Here is a 23,536-nt window from a genome sequence, read left to right as displayed (position 1 = left end):
AAGAGTTGACTCATTGGAAAAGACTATGATTCTGGGAGGGATTGGGGGCAGGAGGAGAAGGGGATGACAGAGGATGAGATGGCTGGATGGCATCACCGACTCAATGGATGTGAGTTTGCATGAACTCCAGGAGTTGGTGATAGACAGGGAGGCCTGGCGTGCTGCGATTCATGGGGTCGCAAAGAGTCGGACACGACTGAGCGACTGAACTGAACTGACTGAAGTGACAAATACACAAACTGACCAGCACTATTCATCCTCGTAGTCTTTGGATTCGAATTTTCCATCTGAAATGTAAATTTCCTAGCTAAGTGCATGGCTCACATCTTTAGTCAGTTTTGTTCAGGGATCTTTGCTCAAATGTGATCTCTTTAAATAAACACCTGCAATAGCAACACTGCCTCTCCACTTGACTAACACTCTTTGTTTTCTTGCTCTGCTCTGCTTTTTTTGTTGTTATTTTTTCCCCCTAGAGGTCTTGCCTCTGCCACCTGGAGGGGATTGGTTTTGCTTGTTTTCTAGTTTTCTAGTGTACCCAGATAAGTAGCTATTTCTTTTCTACGCAAAACCATTTTAAGAAGAAACCTCAATCAAACACAGCTCTGACAATTCAAATTCCAAGTTTGTAGACTTGTAAATTTTCAGAAGCAAGCAAGCAAGGAGAAAAATACCAGCAGAAGTAAGAATAGGCAAAAGGAGATTGTTTAATGTTCTTATAATGAAAAGAAAAACTTTGTTTCTGAGGCACCCTGAGTGAATAGAGAGTTCTGTGCTAAGCAGCCAGTACTTGAGACTTGAACTAAGAATTACTGTCAAACAAAACTCAGAATCTAGAAAACAAAAATGAGGAATGATTTAAAAAACAAAACAAAAAACACCTTGCCTTTGGTAACCAGTGGCAAGTGGTTTGGATAGGCTAAAAGAAATGCTTTAATATACTATATCTCCACATTTTATTTAAGTAAACCCATTTGTATTTTAACCAAGCTGAATTTACTTCAATGGTGCATAGCTTTGATTCCCCAAACCTTTTATTACTGAGTACAACTAGGAGATTAATTTTTATTCTAAAGAATAAGTATTAATATATATCAATATATTGTATTAGTAAATATTAATATATTGTATTAATAAGTATTAACATATTGTATTAACATATATTGTGTTATTTGCTTAAATTGCACCATCTGATATGAATATAGAATGTAGCTTTAGTGCATCCTTCAGTTTCATGAAATAGCAATAGATGAAGAGATACTAAATACTTTTATATTCATTAATCCACATGGTACTCTTGAGCATAGTTAATTGAATTTTGTTACATTTCTGGGTGTAAATATGTGGTGTTTGAACATTTGTTTTGAAAATTGCTGTAGGAGGTATTTTAACTCCAAGGATGTTTCAAATTATCTAGGAGTGACTGTTCTCATCCAGCAATTGCTAAGAACCTTTATATTGTTGATTACTATAGTCAAAAGTAACAGAAGTGATCCTTTTCATATTTCCAGTGTCCTAACAGAAGAGTCATACCCCATTGACCCACATCAAAGATAAATAATCTAGTGGCCAACATTTGATCATGAGAAACAGAAGGGAAAGAACCATGCATGACAAACAGGAATTTGAAAAATTCTTTGGGAGCAGGGTAATGGGGGAATCTGGAAGCCTGCATGAGGAAGAGCAGTTGTAGACAGAACCTCCAGGAGCTTGATGCTAAAACCAGTAACTGAACTTAGGTGCTTCTCCCATCCCCAAGTTCCTAAATCTCCATCAGAGACTCACTCCCCAGCTAAATTCAAATCACACAGCCTTAGTGCTAACAGTGCTAGTTACGCGAAGAAAGCTCACAACCAAGTCCCTTCACTCCCTTCCAAAGAAAAAAAATGTCATCTCATTGATGTCCCTTCCCCCATGCACCTCTGTCATCTTTGTTGCCTAATTTAGGAATCAAAATACTGGTGGCTTACAGGTGATATGAACCACACAGATGTGTTTTGTTTGGCTAATAAAAAATAAAAATTTAAATTAGAATGACTTATCTTTAATACACATGACTCCTATTCTGAAAAAAAAAAAACACTAAAGGTTTTTCTGCAATATATTAATACATATTAATATATTAATTTTTATTCATTAGAATAAAAATTAATCTCCTAATTGTACTCAGTAATAAAATGTTTGGGGAATCAAAGCTATGCACCATTAAAGTAAATTCAGCTTGGTTAAAATACAAATGGGTTTACTTAAATAGAATGTGGAGATATAATATATTAAAGCATTCCTTTTAGCCTATCCAAACCACTTGCCACTGGCTACCAAAGGCAAGGTTTTTTTTTTTTAATCAGTCCTCATTTTTGTTTTCTAGATTCTGAGTTTTTTTTTGACAGTAATTCTTAGTTCAAGTCTCAAGTACTGGCTGTTTAGCACAAAACTCTCTATTCACTCAGGGTACCTCAGAAACAAAGTTTTTTTTTTTCATTATAAGAACATTAAACAATCTCCCTTTGCCTATTCTTACTGCTGCTGGTATTTTTCTCCTTGTACCACACAGTCCCATTCTTGTTGCCACCAAGACCCATGGCCCATCTTCCAACAGTCTAAGCAAATGAAATATATGCTAGCTTCAATTGTTTGCCCTAGTGACTTAGGATTTAGATATTCTCTCTATAGAAAAGTGGCCCATTATAACAGCATCATTTGGGACTGTGTATGTATGATGTAATTTAATTCTATATAATTCAAATTTATTTCTGTTAGACATGAGATTAAAATAAAGGATTCAAAGAAAATGCAAAATATTAGAATGCTTTTTTTCTAAAATGTTTACCTTAGAAACCAAGGGTTACCTCACATAACTTAATCTTTTCATCATTACATTAGCATTCTGAAACTTAAACATAAATGAGGGTCACTAACTTGAATAGAATTGTTTTCCTTGTATAAAACACCCTAGCTTGCCAGCCTTTTTGGCTTCTGTCTGTTTTGTGTCCTTCCCATGTCCTTTGTTTTAGTATCATTTCACTAGGTCCAGCAATAGCATTGTATATTGGGTGCTATAGAGTCAACAAATGAGAAAAGGCATATCATAAAAGAATTATGATTAAATGTTAATGTGTGTTAGGTTTTTACTTATCTCAAGTTATCTATTTCCTTAATGCTTAGAAAGGTTTCAATTTATTTCACAGTTATATATTCAGAAGTCTGCAGCTGCTGACCTTTTAGAAAATAATACTTTAGCACAAATGGACAAAAGCAGAATGCACTGTCGTATGTGTAGCTCCAGCAGGAATGAGCAGAGCCAAACTGTTTTCTACTAGAACAAATGTCTTAGTCACTAAAACATGAGGATTAAAATAAGTGAGGAATTGGACATGATTTTTTACATTGTTTTTCTCTAATAGTTACAAATGTGTTTAGTATAGTTTCATTTAACTCCTTCATAATTTACAAAAAATTCACTTCCTCATCATCGTGTATTCATTTCACTAGAAAGAACTCAGAATGACTTGATGATGACTGGGAGAAATAAATAATAGAATAACAAATAAATTTGTAATCATGATTTTGAGGCTATACAACATCCACAGCAATCTAGCCAGAATAACATTAATATCTTACAAAAACACTTAATATTTTGGCAGTTGAGGGTCAAGTTTCAATGTTATAGCATTACAGAACAACAGGAAAATATTTTTCTCTATTTCTCCAGAAAAATAAAGCTGTCATGTTGTGCTAAAGATCATTTGCTTGATGTCAACACTGATGATCCTGTATAATCCCGTATACAATATTAGTCTTAATACTTCAAAAGTTTTTACAGTCACCTATTAATGTACCTTCATATAATGTATATAATTTCTATTGTTAGAGTTGCTATGTTTCATAAAAATTTATGAAGCAGAATACATACTTATTTTTAACTTTTCCATATTTCAAATAGAATTCTAGGAAACCATCAAGGAGACTAATGCTGTTTACTGTAGCTATAAGGCAACAACACAGAATAGAAGCAGGGTGAAGGGGATTAGATCTGGCAGATAGAGTGCATGATGAACTATGGATGGAGGTTCCTGACACTGTACAGGAGATAGGGATCAAGACCATCCCCATGGAAAAGAAATGCAAAAAAGCAAAATGGCTGCCTGGGGAGGCCTTACAAATAGCTGTGAAAAAAGAGAAGTGAAAAGCAAAGGAGAAAAGGAAAGATATAAGCATCTGAATGTGTTCCAAAGAATAGCAAGGAAAGATAAGAAAGCCTTCGTCAGTGATCAATGCAAAGAAATAGAGGAAAACAACAGAATGGGAAGGACTAGAGATCTCTTCAAGAAAATTAGAGATACCAAGGGAACATTTCATGCAAAGATGGGCTTAATAAAGGACAAAAATGGTATGGACCCAACAGAAGCAGAAGATATTAAGAAGAGGTGACAAAAACACACAGAAGAACTGTACAAAAAAGATCTCCACAACCCAGATAATCATGATGGTGTGATCATTCACACTCACCTAGAGCCAGACATCCTGGAATGTGAAGTCAAGTGGGCCTTAGAAAGCATCACTATGAACAAAGCTAGTGGAGGTGATGGAATTCCAGTTGAGCTATTTCAAATCCTGAAAAATGATGCTGTGAAAGTGCTGCACTCAATATGCCAGAACATTTGGAAAACTCAGCAGTGGCCACAGGACTGGTAAAGGTCAGTTCCAATCTCAAAGAAAGGCAATGCCAAAGAATGCTCAAACTACCACACAACTGCAGTCATCTCACACGCTAGAAAAGTAATGCTCAAAATTCCTCAAGCCAGTCTTCAGCAATACATGAACTGTGAACTTCCAGATGTTCAAGCTAGTTTTAGAAAAAGCAGAGGAACCAAAGATCAAATTGCCAACATCTGCTGGATCATGGAAAAAGCAAGAGAGTTCCATAAAAACATCTATTTCTGCTTTATTGACTATGCCAAAGCCTTTGACTGTGTGGATCACAATAAACTGTGGAAAATTCTGAAAGAGATGGGAATACCAGACCACCTGACCTGCCTCTTGAGAAATCTGTATGCAGGCCAGGAAGCAACAGTTAGAAATGGACATGGAACAACAGACTGGTTCTATTAGGAAAAGGAGTACGTCAAGGCTGTATATTGTCACCCTGCTTATTTAACTTCTATGCAAAGTACATCATGAGAAACGCTGGGCTGGAAGAAGCACAAGCTGGAATCAAGATTGCTGGGAGAAATATCAATAACCTCAGATATGCAGATGACACCACCCTTATGGCAGAAAGAAACTAAAAAGCCTCTTGATGAAAGTGAAAGAGGAGAGTTGAAAAAGTTGGCCTAAAGCTCAACATTCAGAAAATGAAGATCATGGCGTCTGGTCCCATCACCTCATGGCAAATAGATGGGGAAACAGTGGAAACAATGTCAGACTTTATTTTGGGGGGCTCCAAAATCACTGCAGATGGTGACTGCAGCCATGAAATTAAAAGACGCTTACTCCTTGGAAGGAAAGTTATGACCAACCTAGATAGTATATTCAAAAGTAGAGACATTACTTTGCCAACAAAGGTGCATCCTGTCAAGGTTATTATTTTTCCTGTGGTCATGTATGGATGTGAAAGTTGGATTGTGAAGAAAGCTGAGTGCCGAAGAATTGATGCATTTGAACTGTGGTGTTGGAGAAGACTCTTGAGAGTCCCTTGGACTGCAAGGAGATCCAACCAGTCCATCCTAAAGGAGATCAGCCCTGGGTGTTCTTTGGAAGGACTTATGCTAAAGCTGAAACTCCAGTACTTTGGCCACCTCATGCGAAGAGTTGACTCATTGGAAAAGATTCTGATGCTGGGAGGGTTTGTGGGCAGGAGGAGAAAGGGACAATAGAGGATGAGATGGCTGGATGGCATCACCGACTCGATGGGCATGAGTTTGAGTGAACTCTTATTAGAGTTAGCGATGGACAGGGAGGCCTGGCTTGTTGCACTTCATGGGGTCGCAAATAGTCAGACACAACTGAGCGACTGAACTGAACTGAAAGCTGTCTTTACAAGCTAACTGTTTAAAATCAAACCCTTAGAACAATTACTCCCATAGAACATATATACTAGATTCCTCTCTCCCTTTTATTTTCATGAGTAAAATGCTATACAATTTTTCAAAAGCTTAATATATAAGAAAGTATCCTATACTTCAGGTTTTATTTAATATATAAATTATGGTGGCTACTCTTCGTTATATTTCTTATTTAAAATAATTAAAATAGTTATAGAACAGAGAGGAAATTAAATCCAGAAACATCTTCAGTTGTATCCTTGTCTCAACACATTGAAAGAAACATGAACTAAGGACAGACCCAGAGAAATATTTCCATCTTAGTAACAGTTCTTCAAAACATTTCTATGAGCCAAGGATTCTGTCTGTGGCAACTATATTGAAACATTTTTTCACTGACTATACAATTTCTAGCACCTTTAACCTCTTGGTGGCATCTTCAACCTCTTTCACTTTATTCCAATTGAACACTGTCATCCAGATTGCCTGATGACTTGCTATGTTGGTTCCTTAGTTTCCTCTCTTCCCAACATCTTGTGCCATCTCTCATCTGGGTTTCTCATCATTTTCTACTCTGAGTTACTTCATACAGTTTAGTATTTTCCACTCTAGTTGTTGTTGCAAATTTTTTTCTGCCAGTTTAGACCTTGCTCTCTTTAGAGAGTAAAAGAGAAGAGTGAAGATAACATTGGCAAAAAGAGAGGGTTCTGAGCACACACACATGTATATATATATATATATATATATATATATATATATATATATGTATATATATATATATCTATATGACATCACACTTTGTTTAAACCTTGGGAATATTCATTTAAAAAAAAATTGGTTCTTTAAGACTTATCTTTCCATGAGTGCAAGATCTATTTTACTAGGAATATGTGAAACTCTACTGCAACCCTTTGGCGGTACGTAAGACAGAGTATAGCATACTCCTTTGCTATAACTCTAAGATATGAAATTGGTAACTATAAGGAAAAAAGAACATCGGCATAAACATTTAATCTTCTGCTTTTCCAAGCTTACTGATTTTTGACAATGGAAAGAAAAGGATGACAACCAAACAACTTGCAAATGCCCCCCAATAACATAATTGTTTCTAATGAAGAACCAATCTCCTTTCCCTCCCCAAGCTACGTGCATGGGCCAGAGATTCTCCACAGAAGGAGTGAGCAACTGAATTCATAGTTCCTTTTTATAACCTCCCCATACCTCCCTAGAAGCACAGGAGGGTCTGTAATACTCAACCCAGCTCATACTTGGTTCTGAAATGTACCCTGACAAGGACCAGGAAACACTCTCATTAAACCAGCTGTGGCATCTTCTGTTGATGGCTCCTTTCGTAATGTGAAGACACTCCATTATCTTTCATTTCCCAAATTAGCTGTGAGTCCACAATATCTTAACTGCAAATCCACAAAGGACACTTATGGATTTGCCTCCTAAATCTCTCACTTACCTAGTGGCATTTTTTTGCTTCTGAACCTGTCTACTTTTGTACAGTCATAGTGTTATATTCAAACCATGGCTTCAAATCGTTTTCTTATCCCCTTGACTCAGCACTGCTTATGTATATTTATCCAGTTTCTGAGTGTTAGCCTGAGCCATTTGTTCCAAAGTCTGTTTGAATGTCATTCCATCGTTGTTGTAAAGCAGCTAAGACTCTGACTCAGCTGGCACCCAGAGGCAAGTTTAAATTGTTCTAGTGTAACTGTTCCTGGCCTTTCTCCTTCCAGTAAGGACTCAATGCTATTAGGCAACTCAAAGTCCAGTGAACCTAAGAATGTATTTCTAGAAATATCTTTTAACAGTTTCTTTTTTAGAGCAGTGTTTTAAGTTCACAATGGAAAGTACAGGGAGGGAGTGTTTTTCCATATACCCTTTACCCTGCACATGTGTAGCATTCTGCTTTATCAACACCACTCACTAGAATGGTACAATTTTTTTTTTTTTTAACCAAGGATGAACCTATATTAGCACATCATAATCACCCAAAGTCCACAGTTTACCTTCGATTTCCTTTTAATGTTGTGTGTTCTATTGGTTTGAAAAAATATATAGACATATATCCACCATTAAAATATAATGCAGTGTTTTCACTGCCTTAAAATTCCTCTTTGCTCTGCCGGTCTTTCTCCTACTTACTCTTAGAAAGTACTAATCTTTTTATTTTCCTCATTTTTTTTTTTTTTACCTTTTCCAAAATGCCATAGTTGAAATCATACAACCTCTGCTTTTTTTTGTTGCTGTTGTTGGATTGGCTTCTTTCAGTTAGTAATATGCAATTAATACTCTTCCATGTCTTTTCATGGCTTGATAGCTCATTTCGTTTTAGTCTGAATTTGTCTGGATGAACCATAGTTTACTTGCTAGGACATCATGCTTGCTTCTAAGTTTGGGCAATTATGAATTAAACGTCTGTACGTGTCCGTGTGCAGGTTTTTCTGTATATATAAGCTTTTCTGGAAAAAGATTTTTTAGATATTTTCAAATAATATATTCTGTTTCTCACTATACATTCTCCTTTCTAAATGCAGTTACTCCTAAATATATCCTATATACTAGTTCTAGAGGTTTCTGGGGGTGATCATGGGCCAATGTGATTTTCTTAATGCGCTGACTTTGGGTCCTTATCATATGAGCTTGATTTTCTGGTAGCTGTGATGAAAATAAACTTTTCAGATTGAGGGTGATATAATGAATCTGTTATCAATATACAGCTGAGGACAAGGACCAAGGAAGGGAATAATCTAACAGGTTCCAGAGTGAGAAAGAGGTTTATGAATCTCTATCTATTAAAATTTTAACTATTTCAAACATATACACATGCAAACAAATTTAGCATACCTATTCATAAAAGAAGAAATATTTCCATTCCACAGAAAATAAAAATTTTGAAATATGCAGATGTATGTAACAAATAATGGATAGTCTTTAAATGCGTCTTAGTGACTTCTATCAGAGAAGGCAATGGCAACCCACTCCAGTACTCTTGCCTGGAAAATCCCATGGATGGAGGAGACTGGTAGGCTGCAGTCCATAGGGTCGGACAGGACTGAGCGACTTCACTTTCACTTTTCACATTCATGCATTGGAGAAGGAAATAGCAACCCATCCCAGTGTTCTTGCCTGGAGAATCCCAGGGATGGGGGAGCCTGGTCGGCTGCCGTCTATAGGGTCGCAAAAAGTTGGAGATGACTGAAGCGACTTAGCAGCAGCAGCAGTGACTTATATAAGAAAATTAAGTATATATTTTTAAAGGCCTGAGTTGCTTAAAAGCTATACTCAAGGATGTATTTAACAATGGAGATTTTTTAGCAGTAGACATCAATAAAGTAAGCCAAAAACAAAACAAATTGACACACACACTTACTAGTTTGGCTTAATAAAGGATTTGCTATGCATTATTTTTAAAAGGCCCAGAACCTTTAAAAATAGGTGCTTATTACACTAGTAAAATAGGATACCTGCATGTTTTGTTACTGCCAATTAAAATGTTTCAGGAAAAAAAGAAAAAACTAAGGGTTTAAAAGCAGGACTAGAATTAACTGTCCTTTTGGGAAATTTCTCAGAATTGTCTAAAGAAAAAATATAAAAACACTTTAATGCATTGTTTCCTTTAGACTTTAAAGCAAGTATGATTACACATTACATTATAATATCTGGCAGAGTTTCATTTGATTACCATATTTTTAGAAATTTAATGTGAAAGAAAAATGTAAAACATTTAATCTCTAGATTGGTACTTATACTCTTTGTGATGACACTCAAAAAACTTTGGCAGCACTCTGAGTAGTTGGCAGGTTCTACAAATATGCCAATTAAAGAGCAAAACATTATTCCACTACATCATGTCACATTCTTCCAAAATATAAATATTGAACTTTCACCACATGCCACCATGCAGCACTGCTATGACAACATCTTTGTAGAGTTTCTAAGCTCCTTCAAAGAGTGGCATCTCATCAGAACAAGGAGAAGTAAAATATTACCGTGGCTATAATTATCTAGTTGGCAAAATAAGCTCTGTGTAGCATTATGTTGAAACAGCCATTTAGTAAAATTAATGCTTTGGTTCAGCTCAGCTTATATGTTTAAGGGAACTGGTGACAATGAGAATATATAGATTAGTTTTCTATCATGTTAATTTTTTGTCTCTGTTTAAAAAGCAAACTTTTTTTTCTTAGTATAGTACATTTAGAAAGCATATTTGTTCACAGAAAAACAGTTAAGGATAAACCATAATTCTACATGTGAAATGTACATTTTCTGGTATAGTAATAATATATATATATACATTTTCTTTTCTGAGGGCACATATAGAACTTATTCCTAATTTATTTAAATGTATCTTAGTAATACATTAACTTCACATGTTTTCAAGGTCAATAAGTATTGAATTAAAAAAAATAAACTATCAAACCTGTGTAATTTTAAAAGCATTTCTAAAATTTAGAATAAACACTTAAATTTGTTTAAACAGAGGCCAGGAGTATTGTGGACATTTTTTGGCTGATTGCAAAGGGTGTGAAAGATGTTTAAGAATTTAAAAAGTTTATACAGATTCTTCTAAGAAAGAAAAATATTTCTAATACAGAATAATAAATCTATGATTAAATATACCAATACAGGTATTTTGCATATTATAGAAATTTTCAAGACACATATAGGTTGAATTGCAGTGAAAAGTCATTTTCTAGTAAGCCACTTGGCATTGTTTTTTTAAAAGACATCAATCTGATAAAATAAGAGCACAAATTAAACCCAGTGGAAGATCTGTTGCAGAATCAATAGCAAAATGAGCTACAGAACATTCTCATATTTAGAAGAGCTTGCAATAGAAACCAAGACTCAAAAGATTACCATTTTACTTTTACTTAATAGAGGAGTGAGGTGAAGTGAAGTGAAGTTGCTCAGTCGTGCCTGACTCTTCGCGACCCCATGGACAGTAGCCTGCACCAAGCTCCTCCGTCCATGGGATTTTCTAGGCAAGAGTACTGGAGTGGGTTGCAGTTTCCTTCTCCAATAGAGGGGTAGCATCTTTAAATATTCGTAAAGTTTAGAGAGACTAAGAGAGTGTTGGGGAACAAAAGTGCTAATTTTTTGTTTTGATAAAGAAAATTATATTGCTGAAGGGCTTAATATAAATTAAGAATTAGATGTTACTTATGGCAGACAGCAGAGAAGGCAATGGCACCCCACTCCAGTACTCTTGCCTGGAAAATCCCATGGATGGAGGAGCCTTGTAGGCTGCAGTCCATGGGGTAGCCAAGAGTCGGACACAACTGAAGTGACTTAGCAGCAGCATGGCAGACAGACTAAGTGAAAAGTCAGACTTTCTCCTCTGTTCTACACCTTTTGTTGGGGGGTTCTCTGTCATCAAGAACTTTTTCAGTTTTCCCAGTAACTTCTTAAATCACCATGCCTAATGATAGACTATGGATCTTAATCCTAACAAGATTGTAGCATATTGAAATTAGCAGTGCAGAGTTTACCCTGTGGTTCACTTCTTTTGGAGGAATACACTAGGTAACAGTATATCTAATAGTTGAATCTACCTATTAACAAAGAAAAGCTGTATCCAGTATCTACATGTATTCTTGGACTGATCCTGAATCAAGTGACTTCTCTGCAATCAAAACTAAACATTTCATGTTGATGTATGGCAAAACCAATACAATATTATAAAGTAATTAACCTCCAATTAAAATAAATAAATTTATATTTTAAAAAACTAGCAAAAAAATAAACATTTCTATTCACTGAGTCTCTCGTAATATAATCCAAGTACTTCCAGGGAATGGTATACATTAAAGTCATACAGCGAAGAAATTAAAAGAGAACTGTTACTGAATTTGCTTTGAGGCTTTCATTTAGTACTTCCACATATATCAAAACTAGGTTTGAAATGAAAAATCCCTGTTAGCTTAGGTCACTTTTAAAAGAGAAATCTCACTCACCATTTCTACTCTCTTCATCAATGGCGACTATGGTGGCTGGTGGTCCTCCCCTAGCTAGTTTGCAATCTAAAGAGAAAACAAGACAAATTTAGAAGTAGCTATTGCAGGGACATTCACCCTGAGATTAAATTCACACTATGTATTAACATTTAAAAAGAAATATCCTATAATCAAATTAATATGCATCATTTAACCATTTTTTATTTAAAAAAAAAGTGTTCACACAGATTCCTTACCACATTGCAACAAAGACACTTTATACACCATGAAATGGTTCAAATCATACTGAGAAAACACAAGCAAAGACCACTGGAGAGTAGAAGTCCTTCAGGACAGAGATAATGTGATGGTAATTTAACCCAAAGAAATAACATAAAGGGATGATTAACAAGGATAAGTTGTAATTAACGCTTCACAACAGAAACAAACATAATTGGACTTTAATTGTGATAAAGGGTCTAATTAAAAAGAGCAAGTAGAATTTCAAAAATATTCTAAAGAGAATGAAACAGAGACAGACAAGCAATGTTTGTGGGTTTTGAGATTTTATTTTTGTCATCTTACCCTCATATTGCCAGTCTGGAGACAAAGGAATAGAGTCATCAATGGAAGCAGATCAGAAAAATAAAAGAAAGAAAGGAAGAAAGAATATATGTGTATATTTAGTGAGGATTGGAAGATATAAATAGCATTGTACAATAACACATATATCACACCTAATGATTTCTGGAAATGAAATATGTAAAATCCTTATTTTTATAATTCAAATACAGTATATGAACAAGTTAACTTTATAATGTATGTCACTCACACCTTAAAAATTACACATCAATTTGAATATACCATACAATACACCTACGTGTCCTATGAAAAGGTAAATAAAATTACCTATCAATTGTCTAATATCGCTGTGTTGAATGAACCTTAAGAATACTGCCTGTCAATCAGTAGTGATTAATTTTTTAATCTCAAGAACTGCTAATGTGTGGATAATGAACATATAAATAGTATTATGAACTATAATATCCACGATAATTAAAATGTGAAGGCTTTGCCTGCAAGATGTCAAAAGTATACTTCTGAGACATAAAGTGCTCTCTCAGGAGATACTTGGCCAGCCTGATAGGGTTGTGTCATGCAGTTAAACGTACATGGCATGTTCCTGTGGCTGAAACATACATTGGCTTAAGCCATCCAAGTAGGTGTGCTATTTGAAAGATGATTTCAAGGCTTGCTATTTATCTATTCAAATTCTGCCATTATGTACATGGGCATGAATAATAAGGGCTTTGGCAAGCACTGTTGTATATTGTAAGATGTGTGTTCTGTCATGTAAAGCTTAAAATATCTGAAATCTCCAGTTTTTCTCTCTTTGTCCTTATCAATATTCAAGAGTTTCAGGTCACAGCAGTTTTAGGTCTAAAATCTCTCATTACACTCCATCCTTTCCTTCCCATACCCCTGACATAGCACAACTCCTCACTATTTGCAGCTTCTACTCTTGCAGTGGTTTCCTCATTAATCTGGAAGCTGTTCTCATCCTGCATTCATTATTCATTTCATGAGAGTAATTTTTGTGCACCCCAATCAAAGGGAAATTAATGGCACTTCTCTGTACAAAAACACTTATATTTCTTTTGGAGTGAAGAAAAATGTTTTAGGATATCATTCAGAGGGTGTCACAGTCTCAACATTGTTTACTTATTAAGCACTATGCCCTTTAGTCACCTTAGAGACCTTACTCTTGCTGGATTACATCTTGTATTATTAAGGCAGCTTTGTTACCTAAAGTCATTTCTGCCTCTACTGCCTGGCAGGTCTGTTATTCTTGATAAAGTTAGATTTCACCTATTCCACCAAAACTTTCTTATACCTCAGTGAAAATTTAAATTTTCTTCCTGAGTTCTCATATCTGTTCATCTAGCTTTTTATTCATCTGTGCATACAAATATTATTCAGTCAAATTGGTAGATAGCTTACTATGTGCTAAAGATAGGGATTAAAAATCAACAACTCCTTTCTTCACAGATCTCAGGTTGGGGAGATAAGTGGTCAGATAAAGGAAAGACTCATAAGCAACCACAAAAGTAAGACACAATGTGGTCTACGTGAGTCAGTTGTTTAATATGAGCATCAACGACACAAATGATTAAAATAGAGACATTGCCTGCTGTGAGTAGAAACAGGATACACAAGAAGGCAGAGGCAATTTGTGGAAATAATAAATGAAACATGACCAGTTCTTACAAGAAGCAATTGTTGGATTATGAAGCATGCCTTCCATTTGTATTTCAAAGAGTAGCTAGTTTTCAATACTCTTTTATTTCTTCCCACTCTCCTTTTTTCCCTCTCTCTTTCTTCCTCTCCCTCCCTCCCTCCCTTACATACACACACACATACACAAACACCACATGGTAGATCAGTGGTAAAGAATCTGCCTGCCAATGTAGGAGACACAGGTTCAATCCTTGGGGCAGGAAGACCCATGGAGAAGAAAATGGCAACCCACTCCAGTATTCTTGCCTGGAGAATCCTATGGATGGAGGAGCATGGTGAGCCCAATGTCACAAAAGAGTTGGATATGACTTAGCAACTAAACAACAATCTAAATGTACATATAATATTTATATATAGGGTTACTGCCTCAGTTAAAATCCTCACAGCTGCAAAGTAGAGAAAAAGTGTGGTGAATTTTCACATAAGTATTAGTAGGGGAATAGATATTTAATCAATAACTTTATAGGTAGGCAGGATAAAGGGAAATGAATGATGGAGAAACTTGAGTATACATATACAACAACTGCTCATCATTTGGTTACTATTATATTTATGAATAGACTTTTTCTGCTCAACTAAGTCAAGTATGATTCTCCATATTCCAGCTCTACCTACCTCCCTTACCCTTTTCCCTCTTCTTGGTTCATTTGGTAGCCATAGCAAGCCAAATTTATGTTTGCTGTGACATCTGCTGAAATTCCCTTCCTCCTCTTCTTCCCCTGGTTAAATTTTATTTCTCTTCCAAGAACCTGGCAAGGCATCACCTCTTCTAGAAAATCTTCCTTGTTAGTCTAGACTAAATGCCTATTCTCTGCATTCCTTCAATATACACTGTGTAAGGATGCCAAGTCATGCCAAGTGGTGTGCGACTCTTTGTGAACCCATGGACTGTAGCCCTCCAAGCTTCTCTGTCCGTGGGATTCTCGAGGTAAGAATACTGGAGTAGGTTGTCATGCCCTCCTCCAGGTGATCTTCCCAACCCAGGGATTGAACCCACATATCTTACATCTCTCCCATTAGCAGGTGGGTTCTTTTCCACTAATGCTACCTGGGAAGCCCCCAGTATACACTGTGCTGTGCTTAGTTACTCAGTTGTGTTCAACTCTTCATGACCCCATGGACTATAGCCCACTAGGCTCCTCTGTCCATGGGGATTCTCCAGGCAAGAATACTGGAATGGGCTCCCATACCCTCCTCCAAGGGATCTTTCCTAACCCAGGGGTAAAATCCAGGTCTCCCACATTGCAGGCAGATTCTTTACTGTTTGAGCCACCAGGGATGCTCAAGAATACTGGAGTGAGTAGCCTATCCCTTCTCCAGGGGATCCTCCCAACTGAGGAATTGAACTGGGGTCTCCTGCATTGCAGGTAGATTCTTTACTAGCTGAGCTACCAATATACACCGTAGTCCATTGGAAAAATTGCTCCAAAACATATATTAATGATTTTTTTTCTAATGAGAGCTCCTTCAGATGAAGGCTGTGTCATATTTATCTTAGTAACCTCAAAATTCAACCAGAGTGGATCCTGAAAGAATGTTTGTTGAATTTTTCTGAAGTACAATCAGCCCAGCTGCAATCTCTCATTGACCATCTCTCCAGGAGTGCACTCAGAAGTCTCTGTTCTCATTATGTCCTTATAACAGAAACAGCCCAGGAGTAAAGGTGTGGGTACAATTCCTCCCAGCCAGACCTCTTTAAAGGATGACTTTCACTCAGCTTTATTGTTTTAGCAAGTTCCGAAACCCCACAATAAGATATTTTCATGCCCAAATAAATAAATTATATTTATTCTGAATCAAAACAAAAGTGCTTAAAAAAATTTAGACCCACAACCCTAATGTAAAGAGGTTAGTCAGATACATAAAAATAATTTATTAATAACATTATTCACAATAGCATTGCTTTGAAATGATGTGCTCATGAAACTATAGTTAGTTTTAAAATGCACAACATATTTTTAATTGTAAGTATATACATAAAAAAAGTAAATTTGGATGAAACAGCCAGGATGTATTAGGTATGCAAATATCCACGTGGAGATCAAAGTGAAAACTAGAAAGCAATTTGGGGGCTAGGTGATCCTGTTCTCTACGGTCTGTGGATAATCTGTCTGCCACAGGAAAGACAGGTTAGCTGATGATGACTATACCTTGGAAATGCACTTCTGTAATCTATTTAATTTCACCCTTGACTGTCCAGGTTAAATCACAAATTCATTGTTTTTCGTGCCTCAAATTTCTAACCTCTTGGGCCCCTACCTGATTCCCATACCCAATTTGTTGTAAAATGTAGGATATGAATACAAATACCTGAATGCCCAGTGTGATTTATGTCTGCAAATTTGTCATCAAGCTAAAAATAAGCCATATTTTTTATGTAGGTTTTTAAATAATTTTATGCAACAGGTAGGATTTCAAACTTAAAAACTATTAGCAGATATGTAATGACTGGTTTCAAAGGTGGCAAACCTGTGATATGCTATTCTTACTGCATCCAGAAGCTTAAGAGCATGTTACTCTGCAAAGAGAATATCCAGAATTGTCCAGAGAAATTCATTTATTATTAGAAAGTGTGACTAGCCAGGAATACCCTATTTCCATCTTAGCCTATTCTCAAAACGTCTATTTAAGGTCAAACAATGCCTTTCAAAAAATTGCAGTATAATTGCTTTACAATGTTGTGTTAGATTCTACTGTACAACAAAGGGAATCAGCTATATTTATACATAAATCCCCTCCATCTTGGACCTCCCTTCCTCACCCTGATCCCACCCATCCAGGTCATCACAGAGCCCTGAGCTGAGTTCTGTGTTGTACGGAAGTTTCCCTCTATCTGTCTATTTTACACATAGTGGTGAACATATATCAATCCTAATCTCTAATCCATCCCACCCTTCCTTTCCCCCACTGCATCCACATGACCATTCTCTATGTTCATGCTTCTGATTCCTGCCCTGCAAATAGGCTCCTCAGTACCTCGTTTTTAGATTCCACATATATGTGTTAATATACAATGTTTTTCTCTTTCTGACTCACTTCACTCTGAATGGCAGTGTCTAGGTCCACCCACGTCTCTACAGATGATCCAGTTTCGTTCCTTTTACTGGCTGTGTAATACTCCATTGCATACATGTGCCACATCATCTCTCTTCTCCTTTGAAGTATATTTAGGTTGTTTACATATCCTGCCTATGAACATTGGGGTACATGTGTCTTTTTGAGTTATGGTTTCCTTAGGGTATATATATACCCAATAGTGGAATGGATGAGTCGATTGTAGTTCTATTTTTTTAAGAAAACTCCATACTGTTTTCCCTAGTGGCTGTTATCAATTTACTTTCCCATAAACAGTGGAAGAGGATTCCCATTTCTCCATGCAATCTTCAGTATTTATTGTTTTTTTGATGATGGATACTCTGGCCAGTGTGAAATGATACCTCATTTATTTTGATTTGTATTTCTCTAATAGTTAGTGATGTTGAGCATTTTTTCATTATATGGGACTGGAATGCAAAAGTAGGAAGTCAAGAGATACCTGGAGTAACAGGCAAATTTGGCCTTGGAGTATAAAGCGAAGCAAGGCAAAGGCTAACAGAGTTTTGCCAAGAGAATGCACTGATCATAGCAAACTATCTCTTCCAACAACAAGAGAAGACTCTACACATGGACATCACCAGATGGTCAATACCAATATCAGACTGATTATATTCTTTGCAGCTGAAGATGGAGAGGCTCTATACACTCAGCAAAACAAAGATTAGGAGCTGACTGTGGCTCAGATCGTGAACTCCTATTGACAAATTCAGATTTAAATTGAAGAAAGTAGGGAAAACCACTAGAAAATTCACATATGACCTAAATCAAATCCCTTACAGTGGAAAAGTGAAGTGAAAATAACGTCTCTCAGTCGTGTCTGACTCTTTGTGACCCCATAGACTATAGTCTACCAGGCTCCTCCAGCCATGCAATTTTCCAGACAAGAGCACTGGAGTGGGTTGCCATTACCTTGTCCAGGGGATCTTCCCGACCTGGGGATGGAACCTGGGTCTCTCTCATTGCAGGTGTTTTACCATCTGAGCCCCCATGACAAATAAATTCAAGGGATTAGATCTGATAGACAGAGTGCCTGAACAACTATGGACAGAGGTCTGTGACACTGTACAGGAGGCAAGGATCAAGACTATCCCCAAGAAAAAGAAATGCAAAAAGGCAAAATGGTTGTCTGAGGAGGCCTTAAAAATGGCTAAGAAAAGAAGAGAAGTGAAAGGCAAATTAGAAATGAAAAGATATACCCATTTGAATCCAGAGTTCCAAAAAATAGCAAGAAGAGATAAGAAAGCCTTTCTCAGTGATCAATACAAACAAATAGAGAAAAACAATAGAATGGGAAAGATGAGATTTCTTCAAGAAAGTTAAGATACCAAGGGAATATTTCATGCAAAGATGGGCTCAATAAAGGACAGAAATGGTATAGACCTAACAGAAGCAGAAGATATTAAGAAGAGGTGGCAAGAATGCACAGAAGAATTATACAAAAAATATCTTCATGACCCAGATAACCATGATGGTGTGATCCCTCACCTAGAGCCAGACATCTTGGAATGTGAAGTCAAGTGGGCCTTAGAAAACATCACTATGAACAAAGCTAGTGCAGGTGATGGAATTCCAGTTGAGTTATTTTAAATCCTAAAAGATGATGCTGTGAAAGTGCTGTACTCAATATGCCAGCAAATTTGGAAAACTCAGCAGTGGCCACAGGACAGAAAAAAGGTCAGTTTTCATTCCAGTCCCCAAAATAGGAAATGCCAACGAATGCTCAAACTACCACACAGTTGCACTCATCTAATAAGCTGGCATAGTAATGCTCAAAATTCTCCAAGCCAGGCTTCAACAGTATGTGAACCATGAACTTCCAGATGTCCAAACTGTATTTAGAAAAGGCAGAGGAACCAGAGATCAAATTGCCAATATCTGTTGGCAAAAAGCAAAAATTCGAGAAAAACATCTACTTCTGCTGTATTGACTATGCCAAATACTTTGACTGTGTGGATCACAATAAACTGTGGAAAATTATTTAAAAAATGGGAATACCAGACCACCTGACCTGTCGCCTGAAAAATCTGTTTACACGTAAAGAAACAACAGTTAGAACAGGACATGGAATAGCAGACTGTTTCCAAATCAGGAAAGAAGTATGTCAAGACAGCATATTGTCACTGCTTTTTTAAATTATATGCAGAGTACATCGTGAGAAATGCTGGACTGGATGAAGCCCAAGCTGGAATCATGCTTGCCAGAAGAAATATCAATAACATCATATATGCAGATGACACCACCTTTACTGCAGAAAGAGAAGAAGAACTAAAGAGCCTCTTGATGAAAGTGAAAGAGGAGAGTGAAAATGTTGGCTTAAAGCTCAACATTCAGAAAACTAAGATCATGGCATCCAGTCCCATCACTTCATGGCAAGCAGATGGGGAAACAGTGGAAACAGTGGCAGACTTTATTTTTTTTGGCTCCAAAATCACTGCAGATAGTAACTGTAGCCATGAAATTAAGACACTTGTTCCTTGGAAGGAAACTTATGACCAACCTTGACAATATATTAAAAAACAGATAAATTACTTTGCCAACAAAAGTCTGTCTAATCAAGGCTATGTTTTTTACAGTAGTCATGTATGGATGTGAGAGTTGGACTATAAAGAAAACTGATCACCAAAGAACTGATGCTTTGAACTGTGGTGTTGGAGAAGACTCTTGAGAGTCTCTTGGACTGCAAGGAGATCCAACCAGTCCATCCTAAAGGAGACCAGTCCTGAATATTCATTGGAAGGACTGACACTGAAGGTGAAACTCCAGTACTTTGGCCACCGAATGCAAAGAACTAACTCATTGAAAAAGACCCTGATGCTGGGAAAGATTGAAGGCGGGAAGAGAAGCGAAGGACAGAGGATGAGATGGTTGGAAGGCATCACCGACTCGATGGGCACGAGTTTGAGTAAACTCCGGGAGTTGGTGATGGACAGGGAGTCCTGGCATTCTGCAGCCCACTGGCTCTCAAAGACTCGGACATGACTGAGCGACTGAACCGAACAGTTTTGATATTGAGCTGAGGTTTGTATTTTCATCTTGTTTACAGTTTCCTTTTCTCTGTAGACACTTTTAAGTTGTATTAGTCCCCACTTGTTTATTTTTATTTTCATTGCTGTAGGAGGTAGGTCAGAAAACACTTTGTTGTGATTTATATCAAAAAGTGTTTTTCCTATGTTTTCCTCTAAGAATTCAAAAGTGTCCATGCTTACATTTTGTCCTTAATCCATTTTGAGTTTATTTTTTATTTTTATTTATTTTTATTTTTTAGTTTTTTATTTTTTAAAATTTTAAAATCTTTAATTCTTACATGCGTATTTTTGTTTATGCTGTTTTGTAGTCTTCCAAATTCCTTCTTTTACAGGTAGCTGCCCAGTTTTCCCAGCACCACTTATTGGGAGAAATATCTGAAAATGTAGCAACTGAGAAACAATGTCTTTTTAATATAATTTCAAATATATTGGCTATTGTCATATATTAATATGTCAGTTGCCATCAATATGCCCAATGGCTAGTATATTGTATTTCCTGACCAGATCTCTCTCCTGAGTCTGTGTCCTACTGCTCAGACAATATCTGTACTTGCAATTTCAAAAGTGCCCTAAATATAACATTCCAAATGGACCATACCTGGCCTTTTCCAGTATGTATAATTCCAGTGAATAGCACAATTTTGCATCAAGTTTCATAACACAGAAACTAGGGGCTCACCTTAGAGCCTGCCCATCTTCCTTGCCTTTCTGTGTTGAATCCGTCAAAAAATCTTGAATTTAATTCCTACAGAAAACTTCTCATATCCACCTAAATTTTTCAATCTCTGATGTCAATGTGCTATTGCAGTCTCCTACCTAATGTAATAGGTTTCCTAAGGTTCACCCTACAGGCAATCTTGGCTCACTGTTTAATTTTCTATCTTTAACCACAGTGATCTTTTAACAGATTAAAATGTGCTTACCTGTTAATAATGTGCCATTGCTTTTATGTTACAACAAAATTTTCATGGCCTACAATCCCCTGTATGGTATGATTTTATATTAAAAACCAAAATATATGGCCTAAAAGATCCTGCGTGATACAGCCTTCTCCTTCCTCTCCAATCTCGTCTACTTCCATGTTTTTGCATGCTCTCTACATTCCAGACAGAATTTTATTTTCTTTAATCATGCTATGGTTTATCTTGAGCTACCTCAAGACCTTTCCAGATTACATTATTTCTTATTTCTAATCTTCACACTTAACCCATCCTTCACTTATATTTTCTTTAGATCTTAACTTAATGCTTTACTTTTCAAAGAAATAATTTCTAATGCCCATGTTCCCTGATATATACTGAGTTAACTCTGCCTTCTAATATCAATTTATCAATATTATCTGAATTAATACCCAGTTAATTCTGCCTTCGAATATCTACTGACTCCTCACTGACAGAAGACTCAGAAATACCGAGATCTTGTTTCTGTTTCTGAGTTAGTGTTCCCAGGGCAAAGTTCTTGCCACATAATGGACTCTAAGCAACTGTTTCTTGAATGCATAAATGAAGAGTTTTGGCCAAATTTGCAACAGAAATTTTTAAAAAGCCTCCTATAAGTTAATACTTTTACTTTTTAATATTTGAAATGTCATTCTCATATAAAAATAATTGGGAAAGAATGAGTAACAAATTAGTTATTAAAAATAGGACTGTTGATAATACCTCAGCAGAAATGTGAAGATTGCAGTATGTGTCGCCTGAAAATATGCCACTTTGGCATGTGGAACTGAGGGCAATGAAGACCCAGTAAACTCAGGAAAAGCTTTTTTTTTTTTTTTTTTTTTTACTTTTCCATTAAGAGCTTAAAAGGGGTGCGTGTACAAGGAAGAGAGCTGTTACCAGAGATAAATTTTTCATCTCAGAGAGGTATGTACATGGCAGGACAAGCATTTGTTAACCAAATTTTTTTTTTCTTATCTTCCTGTGAGCTCCCTTCTTTCCCTTTGAAGCATCAGACCCTTGTCCTTTTCTGAGCTCAAGATGATATTTAAGACTTAACTGCCTGGCTGTGTTTGAGTCTCATACTTGTGTATACGTGTGTATATAATTAAATTTGCTTTACTCCTGTTAATTGTTCTATTATGGGGAGTTCTCAGCCATTTCTCAGTTTAGAAATCCCTAAAATTTTTACTAAGCTGATTCCTTACCAGTTCCCTATGATTATCAGTGAATTATTCTAGCACCTAGCATAGTATTTGATATAATCATTCAATATATTTTTTGAATTATGGAATATCTTCTTCCAAGGTAAATGAATAAAACAAATAACTAAATCATTACTATTCATCATTTCAAATATTTTGGGGAGTGTTTAAATTGTTAAAGGAATTGATTCCTAGTGTAATATAGAGGTTAAGAACTCTTGAGAGTCCCTTAGACAGAAAGGAGATCAAACCAGTCAATCCTAAAGGAAATCAGTCTTGAATATTCATTGGAAGGACAGATGCTGAAGCTCCAAAATTTGGCCAGCTGATGAGAAGAACTGACTGATTGGAAAAGACCTTGATGCTGGGGAAGATTGAAGGCAAATGAAGAAGGGGATGGCAGAGGATGAAATGGTTGGATGGCATTCCTGCCTCAATGGACATGAGTTTGAGCCAGCTCTGGGAGTTAGTGATGGACAGGGAAGCCTGGAGTGCTGCAATCCATGGAGTCACAAAGAGGTGGACATGACTGAGTGACTGAACTGACTGATTACAAGTATAAATGGGATTTTCCAGGCAATAGTACTGGAGTGGATTGCCATTTCCTTCTCCAGGGGATCTTCCCGACCCAGGGATCGAACCTAGGTCTCCCACATTGTAGACAGACGCTTTACCGTCTGAGCCACCAGGGAAGTCCCATAAGTGAGATAATCTATGATAATTTTATTTTGTCTGGCAAGATGTACAGGCAAAATAAAAGCACCTAATTTTTGCAGTATTTACTGTGGAATGTATTTGGAGAGTCATTGCTACTGGTCCCTTTAATCAAAAGATAGTAGAGAATCCCTTGGATATCTCCAAATTTTCAGTGAGAGCTGGTATTGTTCCATTTGTGGTTGTAAAGTGCAGTCTCATTAAGAATAAAAGCACTCACATGACTTGCCATTGAATGTCTGTTGGAATGTTGAAACTCTTATTCCAGAT

At 36.5% G+C, this 23,536-nt stretch overlaps 1 protein-coding gene across 5 annotated transcripts in view; it reads right to left on the bottom strand.

Moving 5' to 3' along the window:
- Positions 1-23,536, bottom strand: part of PCDH15 (protocadherin related 15) — a 1,084,160-nt gene that overhangs the window by 736,640 nt on the left and 323,984 nt on the right. For all 5 annotated transcript variants that reach the window (XM_069567843.1, XM_069567842.1, XM_069567840.1 and 2 more), the window contains exon 3: positions 12,011-12,076. In XM_069567843.1, coding sequence (XP_069423944.1) covers positions 12,011-12,076 — 66 coding nt within the window. The remainder of the gene's footprint in view (positions 1-12,010; positions 12,077-23,536) is intronic.

This window comes from Ovis canadensis, chromosome 22 (genome assembly GCF_042477335.2).
Source record: "Ovis canadensis isolate MfBH-ARS-UI-01 breed Bighorn chromosome 22, ARS-UI_OviCan_v2, whole genome shotgun sequence".
Lineage (NCBI taxonomy): Eukaryota > Metazoa > Chordata > Mammalia > Artiodactyla > Bovidae > Ovis > Ovis canadensis.
This window is presented reverse-complemented; position numbering and strand designations above follow the sequence as displayed.